We start from the raw sequence: 21,639 nt of genomic DNA, 5'->3' as shown, positions 1-21,639 counted from the left end.
GCGCCTCAGCCGCAGCGCCGCGCGCAGGAGCCCGCCCGGCGCCCGCGCCAGGTACCGCCGCGCGGGTCTTCGCCTCCCTTCTGGCCTTGCTCCGCGGGCGGGATGGGCTGTCAGGGCGCGCGCGAGGCGGAGCTGGGACCCGCGGGCTCCGAACTGCTGCGCACCGGAGGGTTTAAAGCAGCGGGGCTTTCACTGATGTGTTTATTGATTTCTCACTGTAAAGTAATTCAGTAGGACTTGGGAAAAACTTTGAGTGTCTGCTGCACTGCAAACCCCTTTTCACTGCCTTCTAGTGGGAATATTTAACGGAAAAAAATAAAGTGGTAATCACTTTGGGGAAAAAAAAGAGTAGAGTGCTTTCAGCGGGCGGAGGGCTGTTTTGCCCGCCGCATTCCAGCTAGACTATGGTCAGTGTGACCTCATATGTCTAATTAACTTGGTATGTCTTTGTGTCTTTGATTCATGATTTCACAGAGATGTTCTGAATGAAAGGCTGTTCCTGTTTTATGAGCTCTTATTCCGTAACTTATTAAAGCAGTTGGTTTCTTGCAAGCATTGTTATCCTGCTGAATGCAAGAGATGTTTACTGTGGCTGGGAATGGGTCACGGACAGAATTCAAATGTGTGTGTTAAAGCAGGATTATTTCCACTGGCAACTGTACCTCCTGGACTCATTTTTCTTTAAGGCATATCTCTGCGATTATCATGGAAATCAAGAACAGTGAAGGAAGGAGCCTGGAAAATATAGAACTCTGATGGAGAGAGTAAACAGCTGTCCCATTTCAATGAGCTTTTCAGTGAGCATCTTCACGTTCCAAAACTTGGTGTTATCTAACTTCTTTTATTGGCTTTTCAAGTACTTTTTACGAGGTCCGCAGCACAAGGAGGTGGTGGTGTGCACAGAATAGAAAAGGAATAATGCTGTGCTTAAACCAGGCACCGTTTGCCCTCTCTTTTTCCACCTCTCCTGGCAGAAAGTGATCCTGCCCTGTGGACACCATCAGGAGTTACTTTACTGAAAGACAGGGGTCTGGTGTCTGGTTGGGAACCTTGCTGAGAGGCTCTTTATGGTGTTGGCTATTTCAACATGCAATATGATATAGCCTAGTGAAGATATCCACTTAAAGGCAAAGGCTGGAGGGGATGATGCTGTCCTGGAGAGGAGCAGCCCACCCGCAGGCACTGCTCCAGAGCGGATCCCATGGGCGCTGGCACAGGCGCAAGGTAGCGTGGTTTGCCTGGGACAGCACACGCTGAAAACAGAGGGAAGCTGCTGTGAGGGTGCTGGAATTTAGGGCAGAAGCAGCTAACTTTTGGATTTAACTACTATTAACTATTAGAGTGAGTATTCCCATAGATTTAATAGGCTTTGCTTACACATATGCTTAGAGTGGATGGCATCCTTATGAATAACATGCAGGGTCACAGGCTGCCTGTTCATTGCTATAGGATAAATACAAAGTTACTCCTTGTGAGCAAAAGGAATAACTTTCAAAAATGATTTGAGTGATATCCTATTTCCTTTAGGACAAATTGAAAATCCTGTTTTGTTTGTGTTTGTGATCTGCTTATGGTGTATGTGTGTGTGTATATAGGCTACATGATTAATTCAGTTGCCATCAATGAATTTGTGTGTGTTATAAGTTAAAGGCCACAGTTTTAATTCAGCTGATTACTGTACTTTTTTCAAGAAGAGTGCAAGTTTTTTTTAACTCAGAAATAATTGCAGCTATTGCCTGATATGTCAGTTTAAAAAAAAAAAAAAAAATCAATCCCTGTCCAAGGTGGGTTGTGGTTTAGCTGAGTTTCTGTAACAGTGCTCTGTGTATTTGTGTGAGAATAGTAGAATATTATTATTTTTTGTAGTGCAAGTAGTCATGGATGGTAAAGGTTTCAGTGCTCACATATCAGCTGACTAGTACCTACCAAATACTAATAAACACATTGATTTGTTCTGCTTTGATTGGTAGATTTTTTTAGTAAATCTAAAGCGTTATGCATAAGTTTTTATTTAGCTTTGAAAACTTAAACTTATTTTTTTTCTTTTGTCAGTGGTTTGATCCTTCCTCTTGGAAGTAGCAAGTCCTATATCTGTGGTTTCAGGAAGCTTTATATATATATATATATATATACGCACACACCCCCACATAAAGAAGTATAAATATGTGTGCCAAACCAGTGTGCAGGAGGCATCAAAAAGCACAGGATTATTTTACATCTGAAGGGCAGATGTGACCACGCTTACTATTAAACTAGCATGGCAGGGCTTGGGAAGCAAATGCCCACCACTGTGTTTAATCCTCCAAAAGTAACCTTTCTGAAGCAAAACTTCTTGTACGTGGCTTTTTCTTGCTTTGCAATCTGTGTGCCTACACATACCAGTTTGGCTTGAATTTGATACCCTATAGTAACATGCTGAAGGCCCCGATTAAAAAAAAAAAAAGTTCTCATTTTGAGGTTTTTTCCTCCCTTTGTCTAAATTGGAAGGAGCTTTTTATTTTATTTTAAGCAAATGAAGTCAAGATTGTGTAACTGCATTAAAGTGAAGATTTTAAGGCCATTCTGAACCTATGTAGTTTATATTTTGAGGATTGAAGGAGAATGTGGTTTGTGGGAATATGGCCACTGTTGGGACATCGACTCGGTGTTGAGCATCAGGAAAGGAGCCTATTTAGTGAATCACCAGTCTTGATGCATTGCCTAAATCTAACTGTGTTTATGCTGCAAAAGTAAATGAGATCATAATATGAGGAATGTTTCAAAATCTAACAACTGTATTGAGTTTGTAAGAATCTGCATTCATTACCTTTGTCTCATGAATAAATTTGAAGGCTTGAATAGATTAGCAGGCTGTGTAATGAGATGGGAATGCATTATTTTGAATGGATCTGGATTGATTTAGAGAGGTTTTGGGTTAATTATGTTTGATGCACTTTGACTGTGACTAATAAGAAAATAACATGTTATCCAAACTAAGGCATAGAAACAAAACTACTTTGCTCAAACACTCAAGATTCTTCTGCCATGTCAGTAACCATGTTTGCCCAGAAGAATATTTATGCAGAAAATAAGATACTATGAGGCAAATGGATAGGAGTCATTGGTCTGCCTCTATCACAAGACCCTTGCAATAACTATTTTATCATGCTGTGTCTTAGAAAATCTGTTTCAACTGTTTTACAGGGATGCGCTCTGCAAGTATTTTGTGATGCTCTGTGTGATGCTTAATCTTAAGTAATGTTCCTTAATCTTAAAGCCACATGTTGGTATGTAAAAGGAAAAGCAGGGGGAAAGGAGAGGAAGAAGAAATTTTCTCTGACCAGATAAGAAGAAAAAAAGAAAAAAGTAAAGGCTTTGATGTGGTGCTGTAACAGGCAGATTCTAATATATCAACAAACTGTTTATATACAGACCTGGTGTAGGTAATTTTTGTATGTGTTCTTATCAAACACATAAACTTTTCAGGCTCATGTCTTGTGTTATTTTTAGATGTATTTAAATGCTTAATTTACATCATAAAATACAGTTGTGGACTGTATCAGTAATGAGTAAATTTTACTATGAATGAACACAAGCATAGATGTAAGGAAGAATATTTTAAAAACAATAATTGTTTTATTATCTTTGTGCTTTTTAATATGCCCGAAAATCTCCTGAGGTGGATACCTGTTGTAACAGCTGTTCCCATTTTACAGGTGGGACAGTGAAAGCTTAAAGAATTGAGGACTTGCTCAAAGTTTGAGTGGAACTCAGTGATCAAAAGAGTCAAAAAATAGTGGTCACCTGTCCTCCAGCTGATACCTGAGCATGTCTCTATGGCAGAAACCTGTGAATGTCTCATGTTGACAGTCTAGCAAAGTTCAGTATGTTCTTTCTTCCTTGCTGAAAGACTTTTCTTCTATGTAACAAATTTTATCTTCTGTATAGTTTACTACAGTATGTAACATACTCCTTTAAAATAAAGTATGTGTCTTTTTGTTGTGTGTCTAGGGATGTCCAACCAGGCAATGTTTCCTAAAATTCTTAGCTTCCAAATATACATGATAGACTTAGATTTCCAATAATATATCAAACAAGGATTCAGTGTGGATCTGGTATAAGATCTCCAGTCAAAAAGACCCTATTGTGAAGCAATAAACCCATGTTTAATGTTATATTTTATCTTCCTCTCGGGGCTTCTTCAGGTAGTATTGTGTGTTCTTCCGTGGCTACCTACCAGCCTCCTTCATCGGGAGATGCTGTTGTGGCCTGCATGTCCAGCAATGGAAGTGAGATGGCTGTTCCACTTGCACAAGCAAAATTCTCTAACCTCCTATTTCTCTCTATACAACACATAGTGGGATCCTCTTATTTTCAGGAGGAGATTCAGGTAAGCCCATATAGCCATTTATTCTGCTTAAAGCAGAAGCATCCTGGATATTATCAATCCAACTGGAACTGATCTGCTTTGGAGACATTAGGTGTTTCCTATGAATCAGTAAGGCACGTTGTTTCCTCCTGATGACATTTCTCTCTTGCCTCCTTCCTCCTCACAATATGGTCCCAAGTACTTGCATGTGCAAAGGAGGGAAGGAAGGAGAGTTGTGATGTCCTTTGGTGTGAACTGCTCATTCCCCTTTCATTTCCCTGAGATCTGAGACGTTGCAATGAAAGGGTGAAGCAGAGTCCTTCGCAGTGAATTCCAGTGCCACAAGCTTTATCAAAGCAGTTCACATCCTTCATATGACTTGATTTAGAGACTCAATTAAGAGGAAACATTAAAGAGATGGGGAGAAGAGGGGAAAATGAGATCTGTGTGAGCTAATTATTTACTTAAATAATTCAGTGGTTTTTACACTAATAGGTTGGCAAGCAAATACCACTTCACATAAGTGTAGTATTCCATTATTTATTCACTGTTGAAATTGGGGTTTAATTAAGAGTAAAGCCTAAGACTTTAAACCATTAATGAAACATGTTCCTCTGTATAGCCTATAAAGTGGTGAGGGCTGGTTTTCCTTAACACATAAGCAGATTATGCCACAGTACAGAATGCTGTTGTTTTACTAAGCAGTATTTTAATTTCTAAAAGATAATGACAGCTTTATTAACTGTCATTTTTCTCTTTATGGAGAAGTTTTGTTTATGGTGTTCATTCTGCTGATGATTAGTATGTGTGTAAGCATGTGTAGTGTGCCGAGAAGAGGCAGGGATTGATGTCCCCTCTTCAGTGGTACGTTGAGAACTGATAGTGATCAATGATTACCCTTTTGAACTTTCCCATAATGATGATGAGGCTTGTGATTTAGCTGTTTTCTCACCACACATCTAATGATGTACAAATATGGTCCGTGTTGGAAGTGACTAAAATACGGTAGAAATGGAAAGCTGATCAGGAGGAGGAGAAAAAAGAAACAAAAAGTTCATATTTTCAAAGTGTATGAGAGTCTTCCAGAACAACTTTTTGCTTTTCACATGCTGTTTATTCCACTTTACAGTTAAAGCTTCTATGAAGTCCACACAGATAGGTGGCAAATAGAAAAACCTGTAACCTGCTCTTTGACTACTTGTCGAATATAGTCAGCTTTGTCTAAGACAAGTCAGCTTTCTTGCCATTAAAAAAAAGTCTGTATTTTAGTAAAATCCCAAGTATTCTATGAGGTGAAATAGAGAGTACTCCTGTGAAACCATGCCAATACCTTCAGGGCAGGATTAAGGCATGCATTTTTAAAAGCAAGATTAATTAGTTGTTGGAATAATTTACATATAGATGGGGTGGAGACTTTTTAATGAGGCCTAGATCTCTTTGCAATCTAACCAGAAGTTATAGGTCTGGTGCTGAAATTCCTGGATATATTTCTATAATTTAACTTGCATTATGCTAGAAGGTCAGACGAGGTAGTAATAAATCCATTCTGGCTTCATTGACTCTGCACTGGAGAGAGGAGGAAAAAAACCCTCTCATTTACTCTGAGCAACTTATTGTCTAGTTTGAGATGCTATTAAATTAGTTTCACATGTGCATATATTACAGTGATTTCTGTAAGCCAATAAGAGTAGGAAAACTTCAATAAATTCTTGAAAAATTCTTATAACTTTGTATTATAATTTAAACACTTGATTTTTTTTATCTTTGACAAAAATTGGAATTCCTTTTATGTATTTTCTAGATAGTAATTAGAAAAAAACTATTGATGCCCTGCATAATGGAGAAGCAGGAACAAAACCCATTTTCTTAAAACTTGCCTGATTTTTGTTCATTTATTTTTAATATGTCTGTGTATTAATTTTCAGGAAGCCTGGAGAACAGAAACATTCAAAAGAGCCTTCGTCTTTGCAATGCATGCATCTGGCAGTCGTGGCGTGTGGGGATCGGCTGGAAGAGACTCTCATCATGCTGAAATCAGCAGTTCTCTTCAGCAACAGAAGACTCTGTCTTCACATTTTTGCTGAGGATTCCCTTAAGCCTGAATTTGAGGAGAAGGTGAGTTTCTTTGTCATTTGGTAAATACTTTTTATGTATAATATATTTAAAACATATGTATTATAATTTTAACCTACAGATCTCTGAGAGTTACTTTGACATTAAAAAATTGCTTAGTTGCTATTTATTTCCACAAGCATGTTTCTGATTTTTTTTTTTATGCACACATATTCAAATAAACAAAAAGCTATGTAATGTTTAATTCCTTCCCTTGTGTCTTTCAGCTACAGGAATGGCCTTCCTCGTATACAAAGAAGTTTGAGTACAACATTTACCCAATAACCTTCTCAGTGGGAAATGCTCAGGAATGGAAAAAGTTATTCAAACCATGTGCTGCCCAGCGCCTTTTTCTTCCGGTAAGGCACCTGGATTTTTGAGTAGGTTGCTTCAGGAAAAGGTCATTCCATGGAAAGGAATCTTTGCTGGTGTGATATTAAAACCACTTTCAAGATGAAACTTCTGTGCAATGATATTTTAATCTGTGCTTTAGTCACTTAACAAAACTGAAATCCTTCTTTTTTTTCTGCTAGGAAAGAATGTGTGTGTTTTGTCTCCAGTTCTGTTGGACTCTCAGACTCTTAAGCTCGGGGCTAGAGCTCTTTCAAGGCAGATGCTGCATGCTTTCCATAAATAACATTCTTCTGAGCGTGCAGTCATCATATCCTCTTTACCCACTATTTCTGTTGACATATGTTAGCCCTTAAACTGATGATTTCAGAAATCTCCTTTACTTGTATTTGGTCCTCCTTCATTGTCCTAGACTTTCAGATTTCCCTGAAGACAGTAATTGTAGGTGCTTAGCAAGAGAATTTCATGCAAGAGTCCCACGTTTTGCTGGGATCCCCTTGTTTATTAACATTTGTATTCTTTATAATATTTATTGTCATAAATGGGGAAAGTAGTTCAGGTTGCTAGAGTGGGAAAAGGAGTAACTAATAGCTTCGCTTATGCAGAATTCTCTGAACTTCAAAAACCTTCTGTTTAAATCACTTTTGTAGCACTGGGAACACACATCAGAAATAATCTGTGCATTGTTACTGATTGGGGTGGCTCCAGTAAACTGACATGTTACTCACATGATCCAGATTTTTTCATTGTCCTCTTGTGAGAAAGGGGGGACAGAGAAATCTTTACTTTCTCAGATGGAAACAATCAGGAGACAGCTGCACGCCCAGATATGTACACTATGAATACATATGTGAGAAAATATGTGCTGTCAGCAGTTCTGTTTATCTGCCATTTAAAAGGAGATTTTCAAATGCACTAGGACCAGATGGGCTGGAAGTAACTTGAACTTTAGCAGAGATCCTCTCTTCCCTGACTTTTTCTTCTTTGTATCACCTGGAAAACTAGTCTTAAGTGTTAGTTTGCTCAATACAGTTTTATTTTTGTAAGGATTTTGTTGAACGTAGTTATTTTCGATAGATAAATGCATTCCTCCTATTTCTATAGTATGTTTTCTTACAGACCTCTCTTCACAGAAGCTGTTCTGCTTTTATTGATCATAACATTTCCAGTGACAGAAAGGGCTATGTGTTCATAGCAGTGCCTTTAGGCTGGGCAGTGCTTTTCAGATTCCTTTTTGTTGCTCACATGTTGCCTCTAAATTTGGTAGACTTTTCCAGTAATTTTTCTTAGGCATCCTGAACTGCTGGATGTTGTCTTTGCAAAGCTATGAGGCAGCTTGCACTGTGACTCTTTCTCTTGGCGGGGATTGCAAGTTGTTGTGTGATAGGGCTGAAAACATTCAGCTCCCTCTATGTTTCTTATTGTTATTAATATCATGCTGAGGTTTATGGATTGGATAGAAGTAGTTGTCTGAGAACAGTTGCAACTGACACGAAGCTGATGGGGTAGCGTGAGAAGCAAGTTGTGGTAATAATTGAGATGGTAGGTTTGACTTCTGGTGCTCAAGTTCACGGCCTGACAGATTCTTAGGCAGTTTGTGAGTCTCTTCAGCTGCCATTATTTTTGCTGGTGCTTGATACTTAGCTTCTGATGTCCCTTTTGAAGGAGATGTTGCTGTAGAAATCCAGACCTTTCTTCTCCCGTGCTTCTTTGCACCTTTGAAGGAACCATGTCTATAGTGAACCACAGTAGCTGAGCTAGCACAGAAGTGAATCCTTTCACTAAGAGAGCAAATTACCTCTGTGATCCCAGTGTTCAGACTCCCAACTTGCTTTAGTATGTGGTTTAAGGATCCTGGGAGATCACCTCATCTCTCGAGAGAAATGAAGGACTGTTTTTAAAAGTTGATAGGAACTCTTAAGATACCATAACTAGATCAAACTTAATCTGTTTCTGTTGACGTAGCAGAGGGCTGGTAAAAGGGAATTCTTCTTGGAATGGTAAAGGCCCTCTCTCCTTGCTCCACTTCGAAGAATAGTTATTGCCCATTGGGGAGGTTTTAAGTACTGACTATTCACCCAGTATTTTCCAGGGCAGTCTGCACAAAGTGGGAGTGGAAGGTTGTATGAATAGGGGAGGATTTCTAATGTTCTTATTTAGATGGCTATTATGAGTGGTGTTTTAGGTAAATACCAACAGGATGTCAGCAAGTACCTTTTGTGTGTGTATATCCTTTCATGTCCTCAGTATTTTGAACTGCAGTGGCGTAAAGCATTAGGGAGGATCTCAGGAGAGCAGCAGTGCTGTTCATCAGCTGTTTCGCCCTCAGTCGTGCAGATTGTCTGGTTCCTGATAATGCCAAGCCTGAGAGGAATGTGAGCCCCTGATTCACAAGTGCCTTTCATGCCAAGGAAGGCTCCTCTACAGCCCCGACAGGCGTTTGGAAGGTAGAAGGAACATGTTAAGGGGAACTTGTATGGAAAACTTTTAGTGGTTTTATTCACTGATAAATCTAGAACTGAGATGTGTTCTGAAGGTACCAGAACAGTCAGGTAAAGTATCATAAAATGTTTAAGGGATTTTTGGAGGATTTTAGTTCCAATAGTAACTAACATTTAGAACCCTTCTCAAGATGCTTAATCCACTTAATAGCTTTTAAGTTGCATTAGCATGATCCCTATTTTATAGGTCTCCTCTCAAGTACTCTGAAGTAACCTACCCAGTGGATCAGTGGCAGCACTGGGAATAGATGCCAGGCCTTTATGCAGACAAAGGCTCTAGCTTGGTTGTAACCTAATTGCTAATTACAATTTGGTTAATTCACTCAGTGGAACTGCTTCATAAGTATAAGATACAAGCTTAACTGAGCTTTGTCCCTAGTTTTTGCATTAAAAAACTGATCAACTCACATGCTAGTCAGTGCACACAGTGCACATTAGGTAGTGCAACTTCCCAGCACATCACTGTGTATTTCAGATGTGTCTTGTTTCTTGCCAGCCTTGCTAACACAATATAGAGAGACAGAAGTAGTGAAGTCAAATTAGAACTAATTGAGTATTTAAGTGGAGTGTCAGGCTAAGTATAGCAAGTTCTGAGTAGAACTTTGACAGGTTTATTCAGAAAACTCTATCAAGCTTAAAAAAAAAAAAAGTTACAAGTTACAGTTCTTTTAAGCTATAAGTGCCTGTAGAGCAAGAGGATGATAGTAGTCACCCCATATTCCTGATCATCTGTTTCAAAAATCACAGAGAGTCAGGTATGCAGACATGAAGTGCTTTACCCCTGTGTTGCTCGTGCTCAGGGTCACTCAGCTGAATGTCCCTTGTAACCTGCAGTCACGTCCCTGTGAGTGGCTGCCCTGGCAGATGCCGGTGCTCTGACAGCCCTGGCTGAGCATGGGGGCAGAAATCGCTGCATATCCCATGTGGTACTAAACTGCTCCCCAGTTTAGTATCATGGTAAGTATGAGAGCTCAAGATAGTCCATATTTATTTCAAACACTGGGTTCTTGGTTCTCAAGTGTTTTACTAGACTATTAATATTGCTCTCTGATGCTTTCATGTGCAGTTTTTTGCTTTTTAGTTATGGGGCTGGAAGAAAACACTGGAAAAAGAATTCTTAATGTATTGCACACGCCTTTCACCCAACAGTGATCTGTGTTGTGATTGACTTGTTTAAGAGGAGCTTCTTTTAAGCATAACTTGTGTTTAAAAGGCACAGACGTTTACCTTGTCCTGCTGTGCAAGTAGAACATAATAGTTATGTCGGAAGTATGGGCCAGGGCTTTGTCAAACTTGGCTAAATGTCAATTAGAATCTTAGCACGTGCAGTCAGGTGACTGAAAATCTCCTTTAAGTCAGGATTTGGAATCTCACAAGTGTAATTTTGAAAAGGGAAGAAAAAATTGAATGTTCACTCTGTTTCATAAGTCATCTTTAGTCAGAATGCATTTCAGTTGATATAAAAGTAAGATCTTTAATACACCTTCCTAGATAGGATTTGGCAATAGTGTAATTGCAAGCTGATTGTTCCTTTCTATGACCTGATATGAATTGTTAGCTGTTTACATTTGCTTTTCAAGTAAAGGAAGAAGAAAAATAGAACTTCTTCTTAGACTAAGGTAAGAAAAATTTAGTTGTCTACAAATATTTGGAAAGTTTTAGAAAACGGAGAAGAGCAGAGAAAAAAAATAGAGACTGTTAGCCAACCTTACTCACAAATGACATAGGAAAGAGGTGGTGCAAACATCAAGGGAATTCTCACATCCTGTTGAAGCACTGTGTAATTTGCCCTGCGAAAATTAATGAATGAACGTGTAAAGGACCTGGATAGCCACAAGGGGGAACATTGTCAACAAGAATCGATTACATACCCTGGATCTCATTATTTTACAATTTACACCAGTTTTGCTCCCTTGTGACTTGACTACTGTGATTATTCCTTTTATAGACTCTGATAGCAGAGATCAGAATCTGGCATGAAAATGACATTTCTATGTAGCAAGCCAAGTTTGCTCTTTAAGCAAACTCGCTAACGATCACAAAAAAAAGTGAGTTGTGCTTTTTAATTAAAGCAGAGCCTTTTTGTGTGTTTAATTGGGTTGTATGACTGTGAAAGCATCTGAAGCATACGTACATATAGACAGTGCAGCAGTTAGTACATTATTATCAATGCTCCTTTCAGAATCTATGCCACACTGTGTGCCAAAAATACATCTTATTTCTATGGTTCGTTTTCCTGTACAACCATGCCATGTAGATCTTTAAAAGAAGTAACAAATCTATGCAGATATATATTCCTTGCATTTTATTTCTGAACTTATTTTATGTAGGCCTTGCATCACAGATTGTTTTGAAAGCTAAGTGGATTACTGTTTTGCATGAGGATTAGGATCTCACTTCTGTGCTCTGGAAGCTGATTTGCCTGGCAGATTTAAAAATATATATATATACTTGATAACTGTTTTGGTGTGGAATGACATTCAGATAGTGAATCAATAACTTTTTAAAAGTTCTTAGTTTAAGTATTTTTTTGCTAATAACCTTCATTGTCTGCTTGTTTTCTTTTTCATCTCTCCCTCTCCTCACTGTGCCAACCCACAAGGTTATTTTAAAGGAGGTGGACTCTCTTCTTTATGTGGACACTGATGTTCTCTTCCTGAGGCCCATCGATGACATCTGGCACATCCTGAAGGAGTTCAACTCCACCCAGCTGGCTGCTATGGCCCCGGAGCATGAGATACCAAAGATTGGCTGGTACAGCCGATTTGCTCGTCACCCTTATTACGGGGCCACTGGCGTCAATTCTGGAGTCATGCTGATGAATTTAACCCGCATACGCAATGCTCAGTTCAAGGTGAGAAGAGATAAATGTGTTGCGGAAACTAGTGCTTTATGTATTTTTAATACCATGTAAAATGTATCTTACAAAAAAAGTGAAATTTAGAATTTAAAGGATCTTTAAAATATAGAATATGTGTATGAATATTGAAACCAAAAGAATTGTAGTGAAAATGACTGTCAAATAAAACTTGCTCATTGAATTGGTGGTGAACTGAGAACTTGAAGAAACAGTACAACTTCTTTGACAGGTTTCTTTGGCATTTCAGTTTCCCTTCAAAAGTACATGAAAGAAATAAACTCAAGGATATTCAGAGCAGTCTGAGTATGATTTTTAGGATGTTTAAAATAGCTTAAACAAATATGAAATTTGAGACAAATATTTAAAATTTGTTGTGTGATGTTTTGGGGTTTTGTTTGTTTTATTTTGGGGATCCTGTTGTAGATCAAGTGATTCTGTTAATTGATATAAATGAGGGGATCTCTTGCTCTTTACCATGATAATTCCCTGTTTTTGTGAAAGGCCTGACCTGCTAAATCTCTATTTGTGTTGGTGAACATTTATTCTCTTGAGAAACTTTGTTTACCTCTGAGTGGTCTCTGTCCTTAATCAAGGCCAGGGATTAGCTGTACTATTACAGGAACAGCTTGAGTAAAAACTTGCTCTCTATAGCTTGATTTTTTTCCTCCCTTCAACGCCTCAGTTTTGATATTGTCCCTCTTCTATGAAGCAATTTAAAATAGATCCCTACTCTTTGCATTTTTATTTTTTTCCATCCTATTGCTCAGAATAGGAAGGCTCTGAATAGCAGGAGCTGACATCAGAGCTGGACCCAGGAGATCTTGCTTTCCTGCTTAGTCATATCAGGAGATCTGGTTGTATTCTATTTTTCCAACACTTTCCATGTGTAGCATTTCTTATCAGTTCTTCATTTTTCCTTTAGGTATCTGACATGCTTTAGGAGATAAATAAATATGTGGGTGCTACTTTCTCAACGTCATACATGTCATTGCAGTCAACAGTATTAAAATATTGCTTCTTTTTTTCTGCCCTGCAGAACAGCATGATACCATCTGGTTTGACTTGGGAGGAAATGCTGTATCCATTATACCAAAAGTACAAAAATTACATCACATGGGGAGACCAGGATTTACTAAATATTATTTTTTACTTTAACCCAGGTAAGAAGTGATTTTTAATTTCTTAAAGTTTAAGAAATAAACTTTCTTAAAAGTTATTTCTTAAAAAAATTTCTTAAACTTGCAAAATACAAAGAAAGTGCTCCTCATTATTTTTAATGTGCAGAATACAGTCATATAGATAATGTGCATAATATGCAAGTCCACCTAGGATTTACATTCCATGAAAATAATTCTGAAGGTTGTTCAGGTAGTGGGGATCACATTTGGTCCCTTTGAAGATATGAATCTGTTCTTTGAAGATTTTGAGCAAATAAGGAAACAAACACATACACAGCTTGAACTCAATTTCTGTGTTCGATCATTATTTTACTTTGTTTTCATTCCATATGTGCTCTACTGGACCAGAGCCTAGCTGAACAATATGTTTGTTTCAGGTGCTTATTTGAATGTTAAATTGACAAACTTTCTGCAAAGCTGTCCTCTATTCTTCTGAAATGTACTTGAATCCCAATATTTATGTAAACAAGTACTACAAATAGAAAACACTCAGATGTTGAATTATCTTCCTTAAAACTGCTGTCCTCCTTAGCTTCACTCTTGTAAATAAAAGTTGTTTTTCAGAGAAGGAAGCTTCCTCCCACTTGTCCGAATGACCCTTCCTCACTAAGCCCCAGATTGATGAGGTCATCTCAACTTCCGTTTCTTAGCTGCGTGTGTATTTTATGCTCTTCCTTTGTTCTGCTTCCTCTGGGACTATGAAGAACTATGAAGGACTTCAAATCTCTCAAAGCTGTGTTTTGAATCCCTGAAACACTGTGCAGTAGCCTCAATTCTAGGGAGAAAAAGGTAGAAGAAATATTGATTATGAAATAATAACTTACTTTCCAAAAAGAAATGCATGTAAAGTGAATGGGGTCTACCAGAGGAAGAAAAAAGATGAATCCGGATTAGTTGTCAGGTCAAACTCAAACTGTTCACTTAAGAGTGCAAAACAAAAGATTGCAAAAACATTTGACCTCTGTAATAAGAGGATTCTGTATCAAATCCACATGCTGAGATTCTTTTCTGCACCACAGCCAGTCTTCTCATAACTAGTAAATAATTTTTCTGAATTACGTAACATCAGACTGCACAAAAAAGAAAACAAAAGAGCTTGAGACTATTAAAACATAAAACTAGACTTTCATGAGGTTTTAAAATGCTGGATTGTTAAAAATGGCCTGGGAAGGGTTCAGAAATGAAAACATGAGTCAGTTAAGTCCACTGCAGATGGCTTTTTGTAGATGCAATGTATTGGCTAAGAATATGCAAAGCCTGTGGCCTGGAAAGAGGAACCCTTTTTCCCATTTCCCAAGGCGGTTCTATCTTCAACAGCATTGAAGACTTACACGGATCCAGCTGTGACAGTAATGAATCTCTTAAGAGCATTTGGTGAGGAGAAGGCTTATGAATCCTCAAGTGTTGTGTACAAAAGCTGAGACACACCTGGTGACATTCTTTTGCTAAAGTGACCTGTTGAGGCGTTGTACCTGGAAACATCTGCTGAGATTCTCTGGAAAGATTCTTGTTATCTGTAAGAGGGTTGAGACCAGGGTGCTACAGCTACTCTGGGGAGCAGTTCTGAATGTGTAATAAGTCAAAGTGAATGGAAACCACTTAAAAACTATCCTTTTTGGAGCAGTATCCTGATAGGCCTTGCAGAAAGAAGCATCTCAAATACGTTCTTCAAGAACCACACAGGACCACCACAGCCTTTCTAAGTATGATGAGTGGAAGATAAAGTCCAAGTGACCAATTTGGTCTTCAAAACTTCTGTCATGATCTGTCAGTGCAGTGCAATGATTCATTGAACTCCGTTTTCATTGCAAAAACACAGGGGTCAGAGGGGTTGGCATGATGTATTTTAAACATGTCGCAAATACTATAGATACACTGAGAAAGCTTTAAAAAACAGAACCAATCAACAATAGGGGAAATGAGATTACAAACCCTTTTGAGAAATTAGACTGTTAGACTGTCTGACAACTTACAGATAAAATACACTGCTTTGTATGGTGTGCAGAATCTCAGCATAGCCTCTACTGAAGCTTCAGCAGCAGAGAATGGACATACTTCGTGTGCTGTCTGCAGAAGGCTTCAGGATTTCACCTACCCGCACTGCTCTATCTGTTTTGCTAAACATTTCTGTAGCTTTGAAAACTTCTAGCAGAGGGTGCCATGCAGTACTACATAATGCACAGTCTCCACATTTGATTCTGTCACTTTTAATTTTGTAAAGTGCTCTCTTGGTTTGTATTTCCAGACAGTCTTTCTAGTTGCTGTGTATTGGTTACTTCTAGTGTAACAGCTCAGAGACAGGTCTGCTCGTCCTTGGAAAAAAAAAATGAAGCTTCTTTATCTAGTTGCTGCTTTGGATCTTGTGAGGAAAGTAACTTTAAATGGTTTTGATTGTCAGACCTAGCTTTTTCAAAGAAATACGATTTAACTTGTTATTTTAGCTTGTTATAACTCTTGTTCGATATGTCTTTCCCCCGCAACTGCCATCTCTCCTGACTGGTGCTGCCAGAGTGTCTCTATGTATTTCCCTGTCAATGGAACTACCGGCCTGATCACTGTATGTATGGGAGTAACTGCAAAGGTGCAGAGGAAGAAGGTGTCTCCATTCTGCATGGCAATAGAGGTGTCTACCATGATGAGAAGCAGCCTACCTTCAAGGCACTCTATGAAGTGATACGTGATGTAAGTCTTCGATTTTGATAGTTCTGTTTCAATATAGATGATAACTTTAACCAGATCACCCAGACTAGACTGAGGATAGTCATACTTGATGCATAACCTGTCAGTCACAAAATAATAAGGTTGCTTTGGCCTGTTCCATTTGACTCTGTATTTGAGAGAGATGGTTTAAACAATCCTCATAAAACGTGCGTCAGAGTTCCTTCACCTTCTAGTTTTAAAGTTTGATTTATGTTCTCTTCCTGGTCCCTATACGAAATAATAGACTGTCAGCAGCTGATGCAGCTGCACATAATCTGCACGTGTATGGATATGTGCATATGTGCTGAAGTTTCTTAATTCTCTTTCAAGTGCTGACCTAGGCTGAAGAGCATTGCAATAGCTATCCAGTACTGGCCACAAGGAGACATGTATCTCTATGTATTGCTCTGAGGAGAGTATGGAGTTGTCTTAGCCTCAGTCTATGCAGTAAGTAGCATGCCACAACAGGAGCAGATTTATGGAGCATATGAGTTGTTGCTGAGGACCTGACATGGACAGTCTCAGTGTTCAGTTTTGCTTCAAGATGGATTTGAGTTGGTCCTGTGGACTTGGAAGCCTGCTAGCAGATGCAATATGTTAGTGTGAATAAACAATCCTACAGGATGTTTTATCCAAAGGGAACTCGTTTCCTGCTTTCTCAGGTAGTATCTGCTCACCATAATTTGGATTGCATTGTTAAGATATTGGGAGATTTACTTGAAAACTCCTCATCTAAACAGAAACAGTATTGATCATGTGTCCTTGTGTGTTCCTGTGTTACTCCATCCAACTGGTGCACCTTCAAGTACCTGCTTCCCTGTACAAACCTCTAAAAAAGGCCAGTTTCATTGTAGTATCTCTACATTAGTAAACTTGCTTTAAATATAGAGTCTAGAAATAAATTTTCAGTTAAGTTGGTTGTTTCAGGTAATAAGCCTAGACAAACTTTTCAGAAAGCAAGTTCTCTAGAGCAAACTACTGTCCAAATGACAGGACGCTTTGGAAAGGTGTGAAACAAGTCATCTCCTACCTGTATAAAGCTTTCTCTTACAGCAACTTTTAAATGCCATTTTATACTGAAAATAATATTTTTTCCCTTTAGTTTCCGTTTGAAGACAATCTCTTCCAGTCTTTGTACTACCCTCTTCAGTCTAAGTTTCTGGATACAGTGCACACTTTATGTGGGAGAATTCCACAAGTCTTTTTGAAGCAAATTGAGAAAACTATGAAGAAGGTGTATGAAAATCGTGTCATTGTCTACTTGGGAGCCAACCACAGATACTAAAGCTATATTTTTATGTAGAATTCAGCATTCTTTCACTCGCCTCTCATGAGGCATATAAATGAAGAGCATATGACCTCTTTTACTTCCCTAATAATTTCTGAAATTACAAAACGGGAGAGATGCTGAAAGTTCACATACTTTCAATTTTAGACTTTGTTCACTTCCTACATTTCTCTCAGTTGAAGGAGAGCTGATGACTCTCACTTTTCTTTGATGAACGTAGTTTGGTTACTTGTCTAAACACAGCTGTATCCACTCTAAGTTTCTGAGTTTGTAACAGCTTGATGCGTTTTGAAGAAGTGATAGTTTGAGTTATTTAATAGTAGGCAATAAAACTCTCAGTGATTCTTGGGTGCCATGAGAACGCTGACATAAAAAAATCACTTTTATGAAAGAATGAGTTAAAACTTATTATGCTAAAAGGAAAATATTTACTTAAAATTGCACGTCTCTTGAAAGATATAGTACCTGCTGTTTTCCACGGGTAACATTTCAGATTTCTCACTTAAAAAGACTGGGGGATAGAAGTGTCTATTTACTCTGCATTTAACAGCACTTTTTGCCTAGTGATTGTAATTTTTTCTCCCAGACATTCAGTTCTGTGAGGGCATCTTCTAAAGGAATTAGGAGCAAAAAACCATTAAAGCATAAACCAGAAAACAGTCTGCAAGAACCAGGGAAGGGGACCTACAAAGTTAATTTACTGCAGAAAGGGAATCCTCTCTTGCATGGAATACAGCTATGATGTTCATCCCCACCCTCCTACTACTTCCTTAAGAACATGTTCCCTAACTTGCTGATAGTCATTAGACATAGTGTGAGAATACGGTGAGTGAATATAAAAGCAGGTGTTAGTGACCTGTTTTACTCTTTAATTAATCCTCTTTAATTGCTATTTACTGCACAGTAATAATTGTATGCCACTGAGAACTTTCCTTCTGTCCCTTTGTTGGGTGCCTGGGAGTGCTGTCTGTGACCACCTCTTCTGTTTTGCCAAATCCCCCTTGTTCTGTGACATAAAAAATGCTTCTCTTTGTGCCCTTTCATTCCCCAAAGCAGAGTTTTATGCCAGAATTATAATGAATAGCCTCAGAGCAAAAAGATGCAAGATGGCTTTGGCATTTATTTAAAATAGTTTAGGTTTCAAAAGCCTGATGATCATCTTATGCACATGCTTACATCTGCTTATTAAAACTTGCAATAGATAAAAGATGCTAAGGAGAGGTTGTTGGGAAATTGGGAGTAATTGATATGCCTAAGGAGCACTGATACAACAGAAGACTTGCAGAAGATGTTTTGCTAAGTGTAAACCCTGAGGGACATATGTAGCTGAGAAAATAACCTTACTTTCAAGTTGGCTCAGAAAAAGAGACATTACTTGGAACTACTCTTTTTTATATCTAGAAAGAAAAGTAGGAGTAAGAGGGATGAGGAAGACAAGATACATGAAGCTTTTTTGCAATGAAAGGAAAATGGCTATGGATTATGTATCCTATACAGGTAACATGTTGTTAGAGATAAATATTCAATATGCATGAACGATGAAAAGTGCAAGAATTGAAAAAGAATTACAGAAAACCTCCAGTTGTTGGGATAGCTCTTATTAGTCATGACATATGCACAAATTTCATAAGAAAATGATCTCCAGCAACACAGTTGAAGGGGCGCAGCTGGAAATGAGGGGCACGGGGGCTTGGTCCTAGTGATTTCACTGTAGTCAGCGGGCAGGTTTGTGTGTCTATGGGCTGCAAAGCCTGATCAGCGATTTGTGCCTGTTCGTGGCTCATTATGGTCCTTGCCCTGTAAGCTCAAGTCAATGTACAGAGGACAGGAGCAGCTCTGCAGTGATTTCGATTGATAGACTGGAAAAACCTCCTAATAGGAGCCAGGAACCAGAAACACATTTAAACTTCAGTGTAGATGTCAGTGGCTCTCACAGCTTTGATGGAAGTTCTAATGGTCACTGAAAAGAACAGTACATTTCTAGCTACAGCAGAAAGTGAAAATATAACCCAAATGAACCTGAAAGACTTCAAAGCAAGAAGGCAATAAAATGAAAAAAATTAGCATGCTGTTTTAAGAAGTGCAAGGTAATGTAAACCTGATATATGACAGGTAAAACTTTTAGGCTAGCAATACCAGGAACCTGTAAAAATATGAGGTTTCTTTTTGTTCTGTGTGTGTATGGTTTTTGTTTGTTTTTATATATATATATATATCTCAAGATAAAGCTGATGACAGGTCAAGTGAGGACAGATGACACATGCTGGGCACGTCAATTGCCTCATCTCTTTGGTATCTGCAGGCCACAGAAAGTTGCAGGGATCAAGTCTTGTTACGCAGATGTTGTGACTCTGCTGCTGAGTCCCTGAAGTTGAGTGGGCTGCAATTGCAGACTGATTCAGTAGGATCCTGAACTAGGGGCATGTTATAATGAAGGAAAGGAAAAAAACAAGACAGTATTACATATAATACTATTAGAAGTTAAAACAGTGCTTTTTATGTTTACAGGAGGTGCTACATTATTTTTACAACTGTATTATGTTCTTAAAAACTGTTAAAATATATGAAGTGTATGCTTTAATATGAAGACTTCTGTTAACATAATATCAAATTGCAGGAATAATTAGGGGAGGTTCCCCCACACTGTGCTTTTTCTAAGGAAAAAAGACTGTAATTTGATGTTTCCAAAGTGTTTTAGATAATTATATAGTTCTGATTTTTTCATTCATTAGAATTATTAACTTATATTTCATTACAGCTTTCAGTATCATGTCACATTTCATTTTTAACACTAGTTGATTCTAAAATTAATCTGATTTAGAAGGCATCTGTATTTCATACTTGTGGCTAATTCCTTGTTAATTGGCTTTCATGTATTTTAATAATGGAATGTGTAAATACTTCTGTAGACTTTGTCTTTCTTTTAACCCATTTTCTCATGTATTTTACTTATTTCCAGTGATAATGTAACCAAAATATCTTTGCTTATGTAACACATTGAGCAATATCATCATAACATAGGGGACAACACCAATAGTTCTCTGTAAATGAACATAAGCTTTTGCACCCTAAATGTGTTGATAACAAAGGAAAAGAATCACCTTTCATATTTAGAAAGAAGTGGTAGAGTGTAGCCCAAAGAACTGTGCCCTTGTTATTTGAACCTAGGTCCTAATCTAGCAAATGCTTGATACTCTGAATTTTATATGTAATCAGTAGGCATATATGCAATGCATAAAGCTAAGCATGTACCCAAGTCCTTGCTGTATCAGCGTCAAATATTCAGGTTTAAAATTTGCTATATTATACTTGAATTTGCTGAAAATAAAGAAATAGGGGCCTTGTATTAAGAGCTGCTAAGCACCTCCTTTTAGCCCAAAGCCATTTGAGAGAGAGTCAGGCTACAAATGCACATTGTACAACAACTGCCAGGATGGGAAACATTTGGCTGTATCATTTGTATAATATGAGAGCTTTTTCAAGGCTTTTTGACCACATATAAGAAAGCGGGCTTAGATAGCTTTGCTATCATTTCTCTCTTTTACAGGTAAAAACTGGAAACTGCTGTGTGTTTGTTTGTGCATGCGAGTGTGTGTGTGTGTGTGTGTGTACACCTACACGATAAAACTGTATGTGTAAGTGTTATGTACCATTTCTATATCGTTTAATTGCTTGTATATTTTTATTTGACAACTTGTTTATAGCTCCCAAGGAAGCACAGTGGTGCATTTTTATGTTGAATAAGAACCTTTGGCTTACCATACAAATAAAAGACATTTTAAGCAAAGTGTGTACTTTGGTTTTCATTTGGATGTGATTATTTTTTTAATTTGGCTTAGTGATGTTAACAAATAAGTCTAATATTTTCTTGTCTTTTTTGAAGAGTTAGTTACTCTATATACAGTTGGTACCTAAATTCAGTGCTTTTAAATTAGTTTCCAGTGAGATTGTTATACTCTTTGTTATGCTGTGAGCTTTTATCTTTTTTTCCTCTCTCTTTGTTCAAGGTAAAAGGCACATGCAAGTTGTTATCTTCTGTCAGCCCATATTGCGTATACAAAGAATATCTTCACCAGGCAGTGCAATACACTGTAATGATCCACCAGCAAGGTCAAGTACTCGGTAACACTAGGGTGGCATTTGAAGTAAGGCAGAGAGGGTAAAGTTGTCACAAAACCACTTGAAACATCTGTTTTGTGCTATGTGGTGTGTGTCTGCACTGAGCAGAGAAAAATGGACCCTAACTATTTCTCTTTTACCATTTTCCTTAATTTTACCATAGTGACAGATTACTGGATATG

The 21,639-nt window shown here is 38.1% G+C and overlaps 1 protein-coding gene across 4 annotated transcripts in view; it reads left to right on the top strand.

Annotated features, from left to right (window-relative positions):
• GXYLT2 (glucoside xylosyltransferase 2) overlaps positions 1 to 19,776 on the top strand; it is a 20,800-nt gene extending 1,024 nt beyond the window's left edge. For 2 of the 4 annotated variants that reach the window (XM_026052646.1, XM_026052647.1), the window contains exons 3-8: positions 6,274 to 6,463; positions 6,688 to 6,819; positions 11,915 to 12,166; positions 13,209 to 13,332; positions 15,860 to 16,032; positions 17,153 to 19,776. In XM_026052646.1, the coding sequence (XP_025908431.1) occupies positions 6,323 to 6,463; positions 6,688 to 6,819; positions 11,915 to 12,166; positions 13,209 to 13,332; positions 15,860 to 16,032; positions 17,153 to 17,335 (1,005 nt within the window). In that variant the 5' untranslated portion in view covers positions 6,274 to 6,322 and the 3' untranslated portion in view covers positions 17,336 to 19,776. Of the gene's footprint in view, positions 1 to 41; positions 52 to 6,273; positions 6,464 to 6,687; positions 6,820 to 11,914; positions 12,167 to 13,208; positions 13,333 to 15,859; positions 16,033 to 16,380; positions 16,906 to 17,152 lie in introns of those variants that run through there. The other 2 variants (XM_026052648.1, XM_026052649.1) reach the window with 2 other exon arrangements.
• The last annotated feature ends 1,863 nt before the right edge of the window (positions 19,777 to 21,639 follow it).

The sequence above is a fragment of the Nothoprocta perdicaria genome, unplaced genomic scaffold, assembly GCF_003342845.1.
Source record: "Nothoprocta perdicaria isolate Ctin4 unplaced genomic scaffold, notPer1 scaffold_9, whole genome shotgun sequence".
NCBI lineage: Eukaryota > Metazoa > Chordata > Aves > Tinamiformes > Tinamidae > Nothoprocta > Nothoprocta perdicaria.
Note: the sequence above shows the minus strand (reverse complement) of the source record. Positions and strands in the feature narration are given on the sequence as shown.